At 27.5% G+C, this 15,696-nt stretch overlaps 1 protein-coding gene and 1 long non-coding RNA gene across 2 annotated transcripts; one reads left to right on the top strand and one right to left on the bottom strand.

Moving 5' to 3' along the window:
• The first annotated feature begins 2,380 nt into the window (after positions 1–2,380).
• Positions 2,381–4,810, top strand: LOC114175352. The gene is made up of 3 exons (XR_003602820.1): positions 2,381–2,509; positions 2,621–2,691; positions 4,531–4,810. It is a non-coding gene; the product is annotated as an uncharacterized LOC114175352 (long non-coding RNA).
• Positions 4,811–9,516: 4,706 nt separating this feature from the next.
• Positions 9,517–11,124, bottom strand: LOC114179477. Its single transcript, XM_028065826.1, has 5 exons — positions 10,941–11,124; positions 10,809–10,858; positions 10,488–10,569; positions 9,990–10,051; positions 9,517–9,890 (listed from the first exon to the last, which is right to left on the bottom strand). The coding sequence occupies exons 1-5, from the start codon at positions 10,996–10,998 to the stop codon at positions 9,726–9,728; spliced, it is 417 nt and encodes a 138-aa protein (XP_027921627.1). The 5' UTR covers positions 10,999–11,124; the 3' UTR covers positions 9,517–9,725.
• Positions 11,125–15,696: the final 4,572 nt, after the last annotated feature.

Here is a 15,696-nt window from a genome sequence, read left to right as displayed (position 1 = left end):
GGGTTACAATATATGTAAAACCTTTGATGGGAAAAATAGTGCCAAAACATACTATTAAGGACCTTAATGAGCTTTCAGATCTGTAAAATTTACTAACACCTCTCACAATACCATGTAAAAATAAGCAAGTACTCCATTTTATTCCTATCCCTCACCATCTATGTTGTTTCTTTATCACAAATTTTATGCTTAACTTTGAACTCAAAGAATATTTTGGTAATTTAAAAAAAAAAACAATGAAAATGTATTTTAGAAATCAAGTCAAATTAATGACAATAATTTTAATTTCAGGATTCAATTATTAAATAAATATATATATATATATATATATATATATATATATAAATATAAATATAAATATAAAGTAACATAATTTTATTTTATTTAAATGGTGAATAAATTAAAGTTATTAAATGTTTTTATAAGGTCGAATAGTCCATATTCTAATATCTTTGAAGATTTAATGGTGTTCTCTGTTCTAACTAGTCTTGGAATCTTAAGTTTTTTTGTGTTTCAAGCTGCTCAAATGGTAATTGTATAAAAAATGATGACAATCAAAGTTAAGATAACAATGAATGTTACAATTACAATAGTCAATTGACAATAAATGTCATAATTATTTGTGTGTTTAATTTTTACTTTGTATTGACAAGTGTGCCTTGTATTCAATTAACAATGGCATATGCCCAAGATCGGACGAGTGAAAATCAAAATCAATTAAAAATTCCACACTATACACTAAGTTTAATCAATGCAGAATAAGTTTAATTCTGAAAGAAATTAACAAATTAAGAATAGTAAAAATGTTTTAAAAAAATTGCTAAGATATGAACGTTTAAAATCAAACATGAAGTATTAATTTAAATAAAATCAAAATGATATATATATATATATATATATATATATATATATATATATATATATATATATATATATATAACCTACAAAACAAAATATATAAACGTCGAGCTTTGATATAGTACTACTCTGGTGCTAGGAACATGTTTTATACAATAAATCACATTTATTTTTGAATTACATAACAAAAACATATTTTTGTTATATATAGTATATATAAAAATATTATACATATTCTCCTCGGAGGACAATTGATTCTTGCATTCTATCCTTCGAATTATTAATTTTGGAACGGTCTTTAGAATTTCTGGAATTTTCAGAATAATATTTCCAAAACAAATTTTTTTGAAATAATTTTTGAAACAAAATTTTCAAAATAAAATTTCCAAGGAAATATATTTTGAAATACCTTTTGTATACTAGATTTCCATAACAAACTTTTATTATTTTCTCTCTTCTTCCGGAATATTTCAGGTTTTCGGAAATATATAAAATATTTTTCAGAGAAAATGTTGTAAAATGAGTTTTTTTTATTTGTCATTTTTTTTTCGGTGACAGCAAACTGTGGTGGAAGTGACACAGCAGCAATAGCAGTGGTGGTGTGGTGCAACGCTAAAGAATATTTAAGTATTTTTCTTATTTTATTTTATAGGGTGAAAACAGAAACATGATGGGTTACAGGAAGCAATTGCCTAGATATTGTAACACCTCTGGATTTAGCTTGTTCTTTCTACAACCCAATTGATGTCCCGCATATAGAATAAATATCAATTGAGCTAAGATTATGTATTTATATATTTCACGCTATTATTTTTGGAGTCACATTAGTTAATATATTTTTTTTTAAGTTTTAACATAATTTGTTGAATTAATTATTTGTTTATGTTTGATTTTTGAAGAGTGACATAATAACAAACTTTTGCTTATAGAGAGAGTCGAAGATTTTGAAAGTTTAAGGTAAATTTAAGAATGAATTTTTTATTTATTAATAAAATAATTGATGTTAAAACGTCTTATTATTTTTTTTTATGTAAAATTATTTTTTTAATTGTCATCATTAATTTAATTTAATATTTTTTAATAAATAATGAGACAATTCATTTAATATTTGTTGAGATATTATTAATTTTAAATAATTTTTTAATATTTTTAGTTTTTAAAATTTTATTTTCGCAAAAGTAAATTGTACTTGAATTGTCAAAGTTATTATATAAAGTTATATATGCACTTGAAGATAAATTATTTATTTTATATGATTAAGAATATAAATTGGTTTGTATTTTTTAATATTATAAATTTTTTTAAAATATTTAATTATGAAAATAATTCAAATTATCAAGATTCAACAAAATTTTCATGTTTTAAAGATCTTTTTAAGATTTAAGCATTTATATCTCAAAAATATATAACTTAATGTGTGAGACCCCTTTTTCTATTTTAAACTATGTCCTAAAGAGGGGTTGGGCCTAGCTGTTTAAGGGTCCAAGTTCAGCCCACTTTGGACCCCCAAGACCCCTCACAGTCACTTACCCTTCATTCTGCCACTTCTACAGAAAATAGTCATCTTTGTGTCTTTTGTGCTGAAGTAGAAAGCTCTGCTAGGGCTTGAACAAGTTCCTTGATTTCCATAGCTGAAACATCTTTCTACCACGTAAGTTGATTCCTTTTCTTGTTTCCTTTTGTTTTCAATTCCTAAGTTCTGGTCCTACCTTAATCTCTATCAAATCTGAGTTCTTTTTCGTGCTCGTGTGTTTGTTTTCAGCTCATTAAGCTGTTCTTGGTCCTGGTTCTCTTCCACCAAGAGTCCTTTAAGAATGTTTAGCTCCATTCGAGGTAAGGGAAGCTAGAGTTTATGTTTTTTTAAAGTTATTATGCTTTCTATATAGGCATCAAATTTATGTGACAGAAAGCACCTTGTAAATTTAATTGTTGCTGGACAAGGTGCATCATTTCTGTACTTTTATTGGTATAGTATCTGACTGTATTTAATATTTATCCTTTTAAGGGTATGTTATTTTCTGTACATAGTTTCTTTGGTTGAAAGTTTAGATGTTGATTGTTGCCCGCATTGAATCATTGACATTAGATACTTTTATTTATTTGTTGAGATTTTATTCATGAAAATAGTTTGCCTTTGGTCTCAATCTCTTAAGACTTGGGTTTATGTTGAAGTATGAACTAAGTAAAATTGTTTTTTTTAAACATTTGTGGATTGATATCTTGTTTAAATTATTCTTTTATTGAAAATTTCCCATCTGCAGGATTTGTAGAAATTAATTTAAGGTGTTGATGCTTACATTAAAAATGGCATGTCCCTTGACAATTTTCATATTGCATCGAGTACATTTAATGTTTTGTAAAAATTAAAAATCTAGATAAAAGTATAAATGTGAGGAGTATTCCCTTATGGGTAAATTATATTTTGGTTAAATAATTTTTAAATTATTATATATATAACTATTTTCACCAGAGTAAACTAGTTTAATGAGAATAGAATACACTTTTGTAAAAGACATTATTTTGTTGCAAGTGTTATCATGAATCCTGTATTGATTTTCAGACCTGTTACTTTTTCTTTCATCTCATAATTAGTAATGTCTTTCCTCTCCTAGTAAAGGTAAAAAAAATAATAAATAATAAATATTCTTTTAGTTTTCTGATGAAATTTTAATCATTTTGTTACATTTTAGAATACCAATATCTTTGATCCTTCTATAAGAATAAATGACAGTAATTTTTATTCTCATTATTATAAAAGAAAAATGTTTATTTTTAAATGTATTAATTACCAATTACCAATTTAACATAATTTGTTCAAAGTCTTTCACATGCAAGTTTAACAATGGGTTTTAATTTTATATGCTACTGTCAAATATTATTAAAACTATTTATATATTTGTAAGTTCAAAACAAATGTCGGATTTTCAATGATAATACATTTTTTTTGTCATTCCTATGAAACTCAGGTAGGAGACGCTGTGTTGACTATTGTTTGTTTCATGATGGTTTTCTTTAATTTTCCCTTACTTAATATAGATGATCATGCCTGTTTGTATGCTTTAATGAGATTGATAATGAAAATGTTGGTATGGGAAGCATGACTTGTTTTGTGGTTGGTGGTGGAATGGCATGAAAATTGAATTATTGAGATGGCATGTGGAAATTTGTTGGTAAAAGAGTTTAAAGGAAAACTCTTGGTAATGGTAGTTAGTGTATACCTTGATATAGGAGATGTCTAGATAAAGGAAGGTATCCCGAACTCTAATAATCGTTCACGCTCACATAAAGCAGAATGATTTATGTGGTGAGAGTGGCAGGAGGTCCTAGTCTTGGGACGTATTGGGCCTAAGACATTAGAGGATTAACCCTGTGTGTGGTTGGGTGATAACCCCTTGCGTCTAAACTCTGTAGAGTTTAAAACCAGCACATGTGCATACTTCCTTTAGAATTCTATATCAAGAGTATGATCCGGATATTAAGTCATAGAGTCTTGCAATTGTTTGCTTTCACATGATTTGGGTGCCTTCTGCTTTGTTTGATTATAACCTGTTTTATCATTTGGTTGCTTGATAACATGTTAAAACATTTTACTCTAGCTTACCCTTTCATTTTTGTTTGTTCCTTGCTTTGCTTTCTCTTTTGCAATGATCACCAATTTATTGGTGTGAGCAGATGTGGAAACCCTTGGTAGAACTCAGGATGGTGAAGATGTTGCTGTGTAGAGTGGTCCCCATGGTCTGGGTTATGGCTCACTGTTGAGCCACTTTTTGAAGAACTCTTGTTTATTTAGATTCCTTGCTCTATGAGCAATCTTTTGTAAAACAATAGTACCCTTGTGTCCTTTTTATGGTAATTGTGGTATGCCTAAGCTTTTATTCCAAGTATACTATAGATAACTGTAATAGCAAGTACATGTATGCTTCATGATATGTGCTCTTTTACATTATAATTATGTGATGCTTAATTTTTAGTAGATTACTCTATTTAAGATGAAATGTCACATAATGACTTTAATATTTTAACAATAAATAAAAAATATATATATCTTAAGTGAAAAATAGCACAAGTTTTACTTTTTGAATTTTAAACTTTTACTCTATATAACACACTCTCACCTAAAAAATAATAAATGTTAACTATCTTCTTTTATCACTTGAAATAGAGATACATAATCACATTCACAACACACAAAAGAATATTAATTAATACCGAATAAATGTTTAATAAGAAAACAAATAGATAATGAATAAAATTATTAAATGAAAAGTCATGAAAAGAGAAAGAGAAAGACAAAAATCATAATTCAGCGGTAAAAGAATAAAAACAATTAATCAATATTCTTTTCCTGAAAAAAAATAATTATCATATTTTGAAAATAAAAAATGCTAACTTATTAGATATCTTTTTTTAGTATCACTAAAAATTAACAGGCAATCAAAGTATTTTAATTAAGTTTTATTTTCAAATAGTGATATAACATATATATATATATATATATATATATATATATATATATATATATATATAAAGCAATACAATGGAAAATAAAACTATATTCAGGAGCGAGAATAAATCTGAAAAAAAAAAACTATTTTTGAGTAACATTGGGTCCGATCATTATTAAAATAAATCTGAATATAACACATGTATTTTCTTATATACATGCATTTTGTACAGCTACCAATGATTAGCATGAAAGTATGGTACGTTTTTTTTTTTATATATATATAATTTTTAAAAAATATAATACATTTATCGTGTTATAGATATGTTCGTAATAGTTATTGTTTTCTTATATTATTATATAACACAAGCAAGCATTATAAATAATTATGTTATGTATAATATAGTATAACAAATTACTTATTTAAAAGGTTATTTTGTATTAAAACTTTTAAGGAAGGTATAGATTGATTTTCCAATAATCTTATAAACTCAAACTTTATTTTTTCTAATTTATATATGTTTAACAGTTACAAAACCTAAATAAATATACTATAACAAGGATGATAATACGGATAAATTACGTAGATAGTTCCACAAGTTGAACATTTAAGTCAATGAGACATTCTATAATTTTTTTTAATATTTAATTGTTTGTGTGATGATTATAAGTAAATATTATTATTTTATTAATATAATTTATTTATTAATGTGTTGTGTTGAGGGAGATATTATGTTTTGAAGAGACAAACAAAAGTTGCAGGAAGAGCTTTGTTAGAGGCATGATCTTATATTAGTTGTGGTGCAACGAAATGCGTGGAACCAAAATGGGCCGTATGTATAGAAGAATTATCCATTATCTAACATGTGAGCCCACATGTAAGATTGACCCTTCATAGCATTGCATTGAATGTGCCAAACATAATGGGCCCAATCGATTGCATGCGGCAAGACAATAGGGCCGTTACTCAATTAATTCTCCATAGCCTTCACTATCTACTTTGTACATTGAAAGTGGCCCCTATAATGGAAATGGACCATACTCTACTCACCCCTACATACAACTCCTTTTATGTATTATAAATAAATACAACATAATAATTGCCAAGACAAAAATTTAGTTGCAATTTTTATATGTTTTTTAGAAAAAAAATATATTTTAATTTAATATGTGATTTATATTTAACGGATTATTGAGGTTAAAAGTTGAATTAAATTGCAAAAACATATTAACATGTATATGTTTGACAAACAATAAACGTGTTAGAATATTTATTTATTTTTGTCAACAATGAGATATTATTTAATTTTATTTTTACTTTAAAAAGCTAAACCATAGTAAACAAATTGTTAGTTCAAGACAGTTTTCTTCAAACATTTTCCAGTTTTAATTTAAGTATGAAAAAAGAAAGTGTGTCTCTTTTAGGTTATTTAGGAGAAAAAGTTAAGGAAAACATTATTTTTTTTTTCGTTTATTTAGTCAGAGGAAATTAGAAAAAACACGTTTATGGAACAGCACAGATTCTCCTTTGGTACAAACAAGATATTTATAATTTATTTAATATTTGTTGTCCTACAGTATAAAAGAATTCTTATAAAGCAAATATAGCGAAAAAAAATATATTATTATGCCATTTTGACAATACAAATAAAATAAAATACAAAATTAAAATATTTACCACAATCAACTTATATTTTCATTGTGCAAAACCTTTTTTTCCTAGTCTGGATTTTCATTTGATATTTAAACAAACACAATATTAATTTTCAATACTAGGCCTCGGTCCTCTAGGAGTTTATAAATTCAACATATAATTCTGACTTTTCTTATAACACTTTCTTAAATTTCTCTTAATTATTAAATAAAATAGAAAACATTTTTTATGTTTTATGATATTTCTTATAATTTCAAGTTTAACTTAAACCAATTCAATCAAATTATAAGATTTATTCATATACTACTTATTATATAAATAAATCTTATTTATAATGAATCAATATGCGAGTGAGAGTGTTATTTCTTATTATATACTACTTTAGTTTAGCTTTATATATACTTACAAGATTTATTCATTTTTCAATACAATATGATAATCTAATATCTCTCCTTTTTTTCTTTTAATTGCACTTGACATTACACTTAAAGTAATTATTCACCTCCCTTATGTTAACTTTATACTTTATTTATGTTTATGCTCATATTAAAATTGTATGTAAATATAATGGGAAATTAATGAATTTAATAACATATTTTAAACTTTTGATAGAGTGAGTATCATTAACATGAGTTTATTTATTGTGGATGTGAGATTTTTTTTTTGGCAATAATATTACTTTAAAATAGTACTATAATGATTATTACAATTACTCTTAAAAAGTTACGAAAACGATATTCCCACATGTTTGTTTAATCACCGTAAAAGTGAATAGTAGTGGAGATATAATGGGAGGGGCCGCGGCCTCCAAATTTTAGATTTTTTTTTTTTTAAATTATGTGTATCTTTAATTTTTGTTTTTTTGAATTATGTGTGTTTAGAAATTATTTGTATTTTGAAAATTTTAAATTATGTGTATTTTAAAATTTTTTAAATTATATAGCTTTTTAACTTAGGTAGTTGTATATTAAAAAGTTAATAGAAATTAAAGTAAGGATTTTTTTTTCATAAAATACAGTATTTAATATTAATAAAACAAAAAAAATAAAATATAATTAAGAAAAAGTTTATTAAAATATTTTTTATTTTCTCTTTTATTGTTTTGTGAGTTTTTTCATATATTGTATTTATCTCTCATGTTTGGTTAGTTATTGAAGACAAAAAAAAATTAAACATAAACTCATTATTTATACCCTATTTTTTTCATACCTTTTATTCAAATTCTTAAAAAAAAAAAGATTAATTCTCTCTTATGTCATATTTAACACTATTTTTTATCTTTTGACCATTTTGTATATTAATTTGTTATGAACATAGAAGAAAAAAAAATATTATGTGATTTTTCATAACTAACTTTTAATTGTGAATTAATTATATAATTGTTTTTAGTAATTATGCTCATTAATTTTTTATTAGATTATGATAAATTATTTTTAGTTTAATTACTTTTTTGTTTTTTTTTTTTGTTTAAAAATGTCAAATTGGTACTCCAACTTCTTTAAATTTCAATTTGGTCATGATTTATAAAAAAATAATGCAATTTAGTCCTTTTTCGTTAAATTTCTTAAAGCAAATCATTTTTATTAACAATTTTAATTTTGATGAAAAAAATCATTGATTCACTTCAAGAAATCTAACGAAAATGACAAAATTACATCAATTTTTTAAAAATATAACCAAATTGAAAATTAAAAAAACTAGATGACAAATTTAATATTTTTAGACAAAAATAGAGACTAAAAGAGTAATTAAAACAATTATTTTTAGTCTTAAACTTATTTTTTAAATAGGGACAATATATATTGATGAAAAACAAAAGAATTTTTTTTTCATTGTTTAAAAGTAATAAAAATAGGAACTATCAATAAAGATGAAAACATGATAATATGATTGTTCATCGCATATAATAATAAAATGAAAGCTTGTGAAAACTTTTAAATCAATCTATGCACATTAATAAAATGGAAGATAAATATTTTGAAGATAATATAATTATTTACATTGAAAAAACAAAGTATTTCATTGAAAAAAACAAAGTAACTTTAGTTATAATTTAAGTATTCGTAAGTTCAAAAATATATAAAAATGATAGACAATCTTGTAGATATGTATAATTTATAATTATAATTATACTAAATTATATATTTATTTTTATATTTTTATTGAATTAGTAATAGTAATTAAATATATAAATTTTGAGTATATTATTTCGTTTGTTTAAAAAATTGTCTTGGAGATTCATCCAAAAATGAAGGGTCATTTCAAATACTATCTGTGTTCAAATTTTACTGCAGACATTGTGAATTGAATGAGATTACTGACAGAAAATATGGATGATGAAGGTTGGACTTGGTTACAGAAGAATTTTAGCAAGCAACACATCATGAAGACATGTTTTTCCAAGCTACAGAAGAAACAAAACCAGTGAATGGTACGTTTTCAATGATTGCACCTTGGTACAAAAACAACACTTGTCACATTCCTTTTCCTTAATCTTACTATAGTAAAAACAAGAAGAAAGTAAAAACTCAAGACACATGCACCGATCATGACTTAATCATGAAATTAAAAGGCATTGGAAATATATATATATATATATATATATTATAATCAATAAAGGTGATAGGATAATAATGTACAAATCATTCCTAGGCCAAAAAAACTGCAGCATTTTCTGCAATGCTGTCCAACATCTCTGTCTACTGTATATATTTTATTGATCCTAATATACGGAACTTTGTCAGTTTTTCTTGTTGATCCTCCCTAGACTCAGTTGTGTATTGGAGGCTTTCTCTTTGCCGGAGAATAATCCATCTCAGTTATCTCTACCAGGTCATGGTTGTGCTCCTCAGGAACATCTTTCTGCTTCCAAGACCTCAGTGTATTCACATTTCTACCATTCACCAACTCTTCACCCTTCGATTCTTCCACATTCTGTCCATACAACACATATAAATGAAAATAAATTCCAATGTTTCTGTTGCAGAAAAAAAAATTAATGATGTTTTTTGTTTTTTCTGTCTCTCAACGAACCTTTGAGAGGGATTTGGTAGTAGAAATGGAAGTGGCAACGAGTTTCCTATTCTTTAACTTTCCTGCAACAACACAAGAACATTCAAGATGTTTAATACCACGTACGATTTGTATATATATATATATATATACAAAAGAGGGTTGGTTGTTCTGGTTAAATTTGTTAGATGATGCTTGGTGGAGATAGTTTGCTATGTTTTACTCAAACCAGAAACGAAGTTAAAGAGAATGAAGCTTTGTATTTTGATGCATAATCAGGAAATTTGAAGTCATATGTGACAACTTGCACCGAGTATAATACTGGTCTGATTTAAGACTCTGAATCATGCTTGTATTATAAGGAGAACAAAGAGAAGAAAAAAAAAAAATGAGGTAATGGTCTTAAAAACTAATGGTGTCTAGGCATATGGCGTCTAGGTCCGTAGTAATCTTCATGAATGTTTGGTAAGTTGTGGTTTGATTTTCTGAATACTTTAGATGCTCTTTTCTTCTGGCTACCTGTGCATTCATTGTCTTTGCAGAGAAGAACAGTTTCCTCAGCATCAGTGTTACTTCTTTTCAGCAAAGAAAATTCTCCATCCTGTATTCATGAGTAAAGTTTTACATTAACATCCATACAAATATGAATGATGTCTTGAGTCCAGATTCTCAACTAAATATTTTTTGGTACTATGTACTTTATTTTTAATATATTTTAAAATATCAAAATGTATTTTGAACATACATCAAAAATCAGTTCAGAAAAATTCAACAGAGAAGAGAATTTAAATTCACAAAGGTTGAAGTTTATTAAAGAAATGAATTCATAAAACCACCTACTTGTTGTTTCTGTTGCTGAAGTGGTGAAGACACTTTCCCCAAACGAATCCCTGCACCAAGTAAGGTAATGTTAGAAATCCAAAAACAAGGACTAATTGACTTAACTGCTGTTGAAAGTGTTATTTGAATTACCTTGAGTTTGTGCAAGGAGCAGTGACAGAATCAGAAGAAAAACCACAAAAGGTTTCATTTTGAAGAAAAATGCAGGGAAGAAGAAGTTAGAAGTTTGAGTCCTGAAACAAGAGGGTAGAGTTTTCTTGCTGTGAAGAAGAGCTTAACTGTGTAATAAATGAGGAATTATGAGTGGTTGATGGATGAATGAGAGGGATGGCAGCTTATTATATATATAGTGGTGTATAGGGGTCCACACAGAAGTTCAACTTAAACTATAAAAGTATTTTACTTCCTTTTTATTAGTTGTCTTATGGCACCCCTCAAAGTGCCAACTGCCACCCTATATCAAAGGAAATTGCTAATCATTTGAACCTCCAATTATTTAAGCCAAGGATTAGAAGGTTTTGAGGCTAAATCATAGAAAAATATTAAGTAATTAACAAAGATGCTACTAATTGTTAGGTACTATAATATCCACCACAGTGGGAAGTCCAAGTAGAGGATAGCTAAATGAAATATGAAGAAATTATTTTTGTTTTCTATCATATATCACTTATTACTATTTATTTTCTCTTTTTCTACTTTAGGTGTTAAACAACATGTAACATTTGGTGCCTTTTCAAACCTGAAAATGGTACATTTACTTTGGAGAACGGCACAGGAAAAAAGTTGAAGAAGCCTATAATAATGCAAGTTAGCCTGCTAGTACACTGTTGTTTTTCTCTTCTCTACATGAATGCAAGCATCAATGTTTGAAAATTTCCATGATGCCAGACTTTTGTTCTGTCTGGTTCACTTTTAAGCAACAAAGAGTACAACAAGACCATGTTTTCCCTTCGTCGCCTTTAGGATACTGTCTCTTCTAGAAGACAAGCCTGATGGATTTGTTCATTTCCAATAGTGTAGCCTGTTTCTAATCACCGAAAGTTTTTCACTTTGTGTAGCTAGGTAGGCAGAAAGAGGAGTCCAATTTCAGTTAAGACAGATTCAATATCCTTGCTGCTTATGTATATCAACACTCCTTCTATAGTTACATTATCTTGTTTTTGTGAATGTTAGGAGAAAAAAAGTTATGGATCCATCACTATATTGAATGGAATACCTACCACAGGATAAAAATTTACAGCATTTTACTGTGATGGAGAGAGGAGTGAGGTGATGGACATAAGTAGGTGTTAATTATGGCAACTGGTGCATTGTGCTTCCGCAGTTGCAGCCACTAGGCCATGCAGGAGCATGAATGAGGCAACATTATTGTTGTGAGAGTGAAGGTGAAGGAAAGAAAAAGGTTTGAAAGTAAGGGTTTTGTGGGGTGATAATATTGATGAATGGTGATGCATCATGGGAATGGTTACGTAGGAGTTTGTCGTGTAGTTGCCTTAGGAAGGGAAAGGAAAAGACCAATCCACGTGGAGGTCGACATCTCGGGATGAAGTGGCACACCAGTTACAACGTGGGCACCGCAACTTCACGCACCATGTTGCTCCTATGGGATGCAACGAACACATTGTGGTCATGTTTGTCAGAATTTGTCAAATGGGACTATTCAGTCACCTCCTCTTATTCAATTCACTCTTCTTCCTCCTTCAAATATCCCACTCATCCTATACTCCACTCTCTTTTTATTCTTTTCTCTCTTTATCTTCATTCTCACTGAAACTTGCATATGAGTCTCTCTCTCATACACTTATGTAAATATCCCAAAGTAACGAATAAACAAAAAAGAAGCAAATTATGATATGGTGGTGAGAGCTATGATCTATGAGCGGAATTTATCTAGAGGGTGGTAAGAATGCAAAATTATTCCACCGTGATTAAGATCAAAATGCATTTTTGTTAGTTACTGGAGTTAAACCCACAACTTTTTCCTCCCTTCCCTTCCTTTTAACCACTAAGTATGAATTTGAGATGATTAAGGAATACTCAAATAAATTGTTAGTGTTGTTTATAAAACTAATGCAGAAAAATAATAAAGTCATGGTCACTGCCACGAGAGTCCATTAATGTGTTTTTTCATTTTGAACCTTCACTCTCTAGACTTTAACGGATACCAAAAACACGAAATACCTGTTAATTTTATAGAGTTATCTGGCCATCACAGAGTAATTGTCATACTAAATTGTTGCCAATTATATGAGATTACAGTATCCAAATTTACGGAACAATTATAAAATTGATTAACAAATGGACCACTATAGAAATAATTGACTATATGAATATCTCATATCATTCCACATATCGCATATTTGGCAAATTTTCAACATTGTTAACAAAATAAAATTATTGAAAAAAGAGTTTCCAAATTTCAGACTCGTTGAGAGGATCATGGTGACGGTGCTAGAGAGATATATGAAACATGTACAGTAAACATTCGCTTACGTCCGCACTCATTTAAGTCTGCATCCCATCTAAATTCGCATTTGAGAAGGGAAAATTCTCGGATCAACAATTTTGTGACTTTATTTATAAAAAAAAATCATGTAAAGTCATTTGACTTTATATTCAGTTACATTTTGTTATATATATATATATATATATATATATATATATATATATATATATATATCATATATCTTATATTTGTCATATTTTTTAAAATTTTTACAAATTTTTAAATCCTCATAATATTCCATATTGTAATTATATGACCCATAATATTTTATATTGTAATGTGACTCTTAAAATTTCATAAGTCTACATACCAATTAAGTCCAAATCAAATTCTCAAGATCAAAATGCGGACTTAATTGAATGTTTACTGTATTGCTTCATTGGAAAGAATTATTATTTTGAAACAAGAAGGTATTGTCAAAATGGAGAATATAAAAAGAGAAGGGAGGAGGAAGAATTTTAACTATGAGTTGTCAAAATTGGTTGAAATCCGCAAGCCAACCTGGTTCACCACGGGTTCGGGTTGGGTTGAATTTTTTTACAAATTTCAATACAGATTGATTTTTGACCCGGCTCACTTGTGTTGAGTCGGGTTGGTGAGCCAACCCGCAAATAAAGGATCACACAACTATTTTTTTTTTGTTAAGTTGAACTTTGCATTTGGGTCATGTTAGGTTTTTTTTTTAGCCAACACAGATAATTTTGTATTTTTGTGATTTTGGTTTGTATTTGGATTGTATTAAAATTTGTTTAGATTTTAATTAGAATTATAATCCAGTTTTGACTAGAAAAAATAAAAAAGATAAATTTTTTAATTAAGTGAACCTGTGAGCCAATCCGTTTAACCCACCAACCTGCGGTTGGTCGAGTCGGGTTAAAATTTTTTTGGCCTTCTAATAAATGAGCCGGATTGGATTGGTTCATTAAGTGATCAATCCAGAATGGGTCAAACCGGGCCAAGCTGAATTATCCGTTTTGACAACTCTAATTTTAGCAAAGTTTAAATAATAAAGTAAGGGAATATAGTAGAAAGTAATTTGATTGATTTTTAATATATGAAGTAAACTTAAAGTTAATTTAACTTATGGTAATTGATATGGATAGATAATGAATATTTTTATTTGTTTTGATTCTCCCGTATCCTCACTCCCAAACCCATCAAGTCAACCTTATAACTCTATGAGTTAGGAAGAGAAGTCGAACCCAAAATTTTCCTGGTACTCCCTTCCAACTTTATAACTAAAAAATCTTATAATTCAATTAAATTTGTGATTAAATATTCATATCTATAACTATTATAAAGAAATTCATTTCTATAACTGTGAGTAATAACTATTTTTGTATAGACATTTCATCATCAATTTTACCTTTATGAATATAATTAATTTTATTATTATATTATTCTAATTTTGGAACTATTTTTAAAAATTAAATAACTACCTCTAAAAAAATTATCTAGTTATAATTAAATTATAAAAATTATTCATTTTTTACTTTTTATATATATATATATATATATATTATAAATTTAATAAATAAAATTAATTTTATTTTTTATTATCATGAGATAAAAGCAGGTATATGTTTACATAAAATAAATAAAGTAGGTGTTAGAGGAGTTGGATAAAGTTTTGATAAGAGAAATATTGTGACTATTGCAAAGCATTCATTACTAGAAGACATGGTTTATATTATTTGTGAACTTGTGACGTTGTGGAGATATTTGATGAGTTAAACTAATTAAGGTTAAAATTAAATAAAGAGGTTATCGTGGAATTCCAGAATGTATGTCGCCAAAACCATTCACCAGGGAAGAGTGTGTTTGGCTCTGTACCGCACCAATCCCAAACACTCTTGTTTTAGTCAAATTCAACAAATCATGCATCATTTTCTATATTTTCTCTTCTTAATAGTTTGAATTTGGTTTTAGAAAACAAAAATCCGACATTGTTGGGACATCACTTTTGAGACCAAATTTGGAGTGGCTAAGAGAGTTGAAAGTTGTAGGCACCTTTCTTTGTCTCTTTGTTTTGTGTTTGATAAAGACCAAAACTTGTACGTAATTTCTGATTACGTGCCTCTTCATCACAAAGCAATCCACCTTTCATTACTCCAATTTTCCACGACAATATTATACATTCCTTATTAAATTATATATAAATTTCATCTTACGTTGTAGTTCACTTTTCTTGATTGGGCAAGTAAAGAGTATTTTTACTATTGTAGTTTCCAGATATTCTGGATGTTCATTAATTTATTCCTTCCACGTCCTTTGGATAAACTATAACAATATCATTTTTCTGCTTTATTTTTTCTCTTTGGACTTATTCCAGTTCACCCTTTACTATTAATACACAAATTAAATTTCAAAATTAGTTTTATA

Source organism: Vigna unguiculata, chromosome 3 (assembly GCF_004118075.2).
Source record: "Vigna unguiculata cultivar IT97K-499-35 chromosome 3, ASM411807v1, whole genome shotgun sequence".
Lineage (NCBI taxonomy): Eukaryota > Viridiplantae > Streptophyta > Magnoliopsida > Fabales > Fabaceae > Vigna > Vigna unguiculata.
This window is presented reverse-complemented; position numbering and strand designations above follow the sequence as displayed.

Bases quoted from the DNA above. Each gene is read 5' to 3' on its own strand.
- LOC114179477 (XM_028065826.1), bottom strand. From the start codon at position 10,998: ATGAAACCTTTTGTGGTTTTTCTTCTGATTCTGTCACTGCTCCTTGCA. The intron at 10,859-10,940 runs GTAATTCAAATA...TACTTGGTGCAG, and splicing joins GCTCCTTGCACAAACTCAAG to GGATTCGTTTGGGGAAAGTG. The intron at 10,570-10,808 runs GTAGGTGGTTTT...TCATGAATACAG, and splicing joins TTCAGCAACAGAAACAACAA to GATGGAGAATTTTCTTTGCT.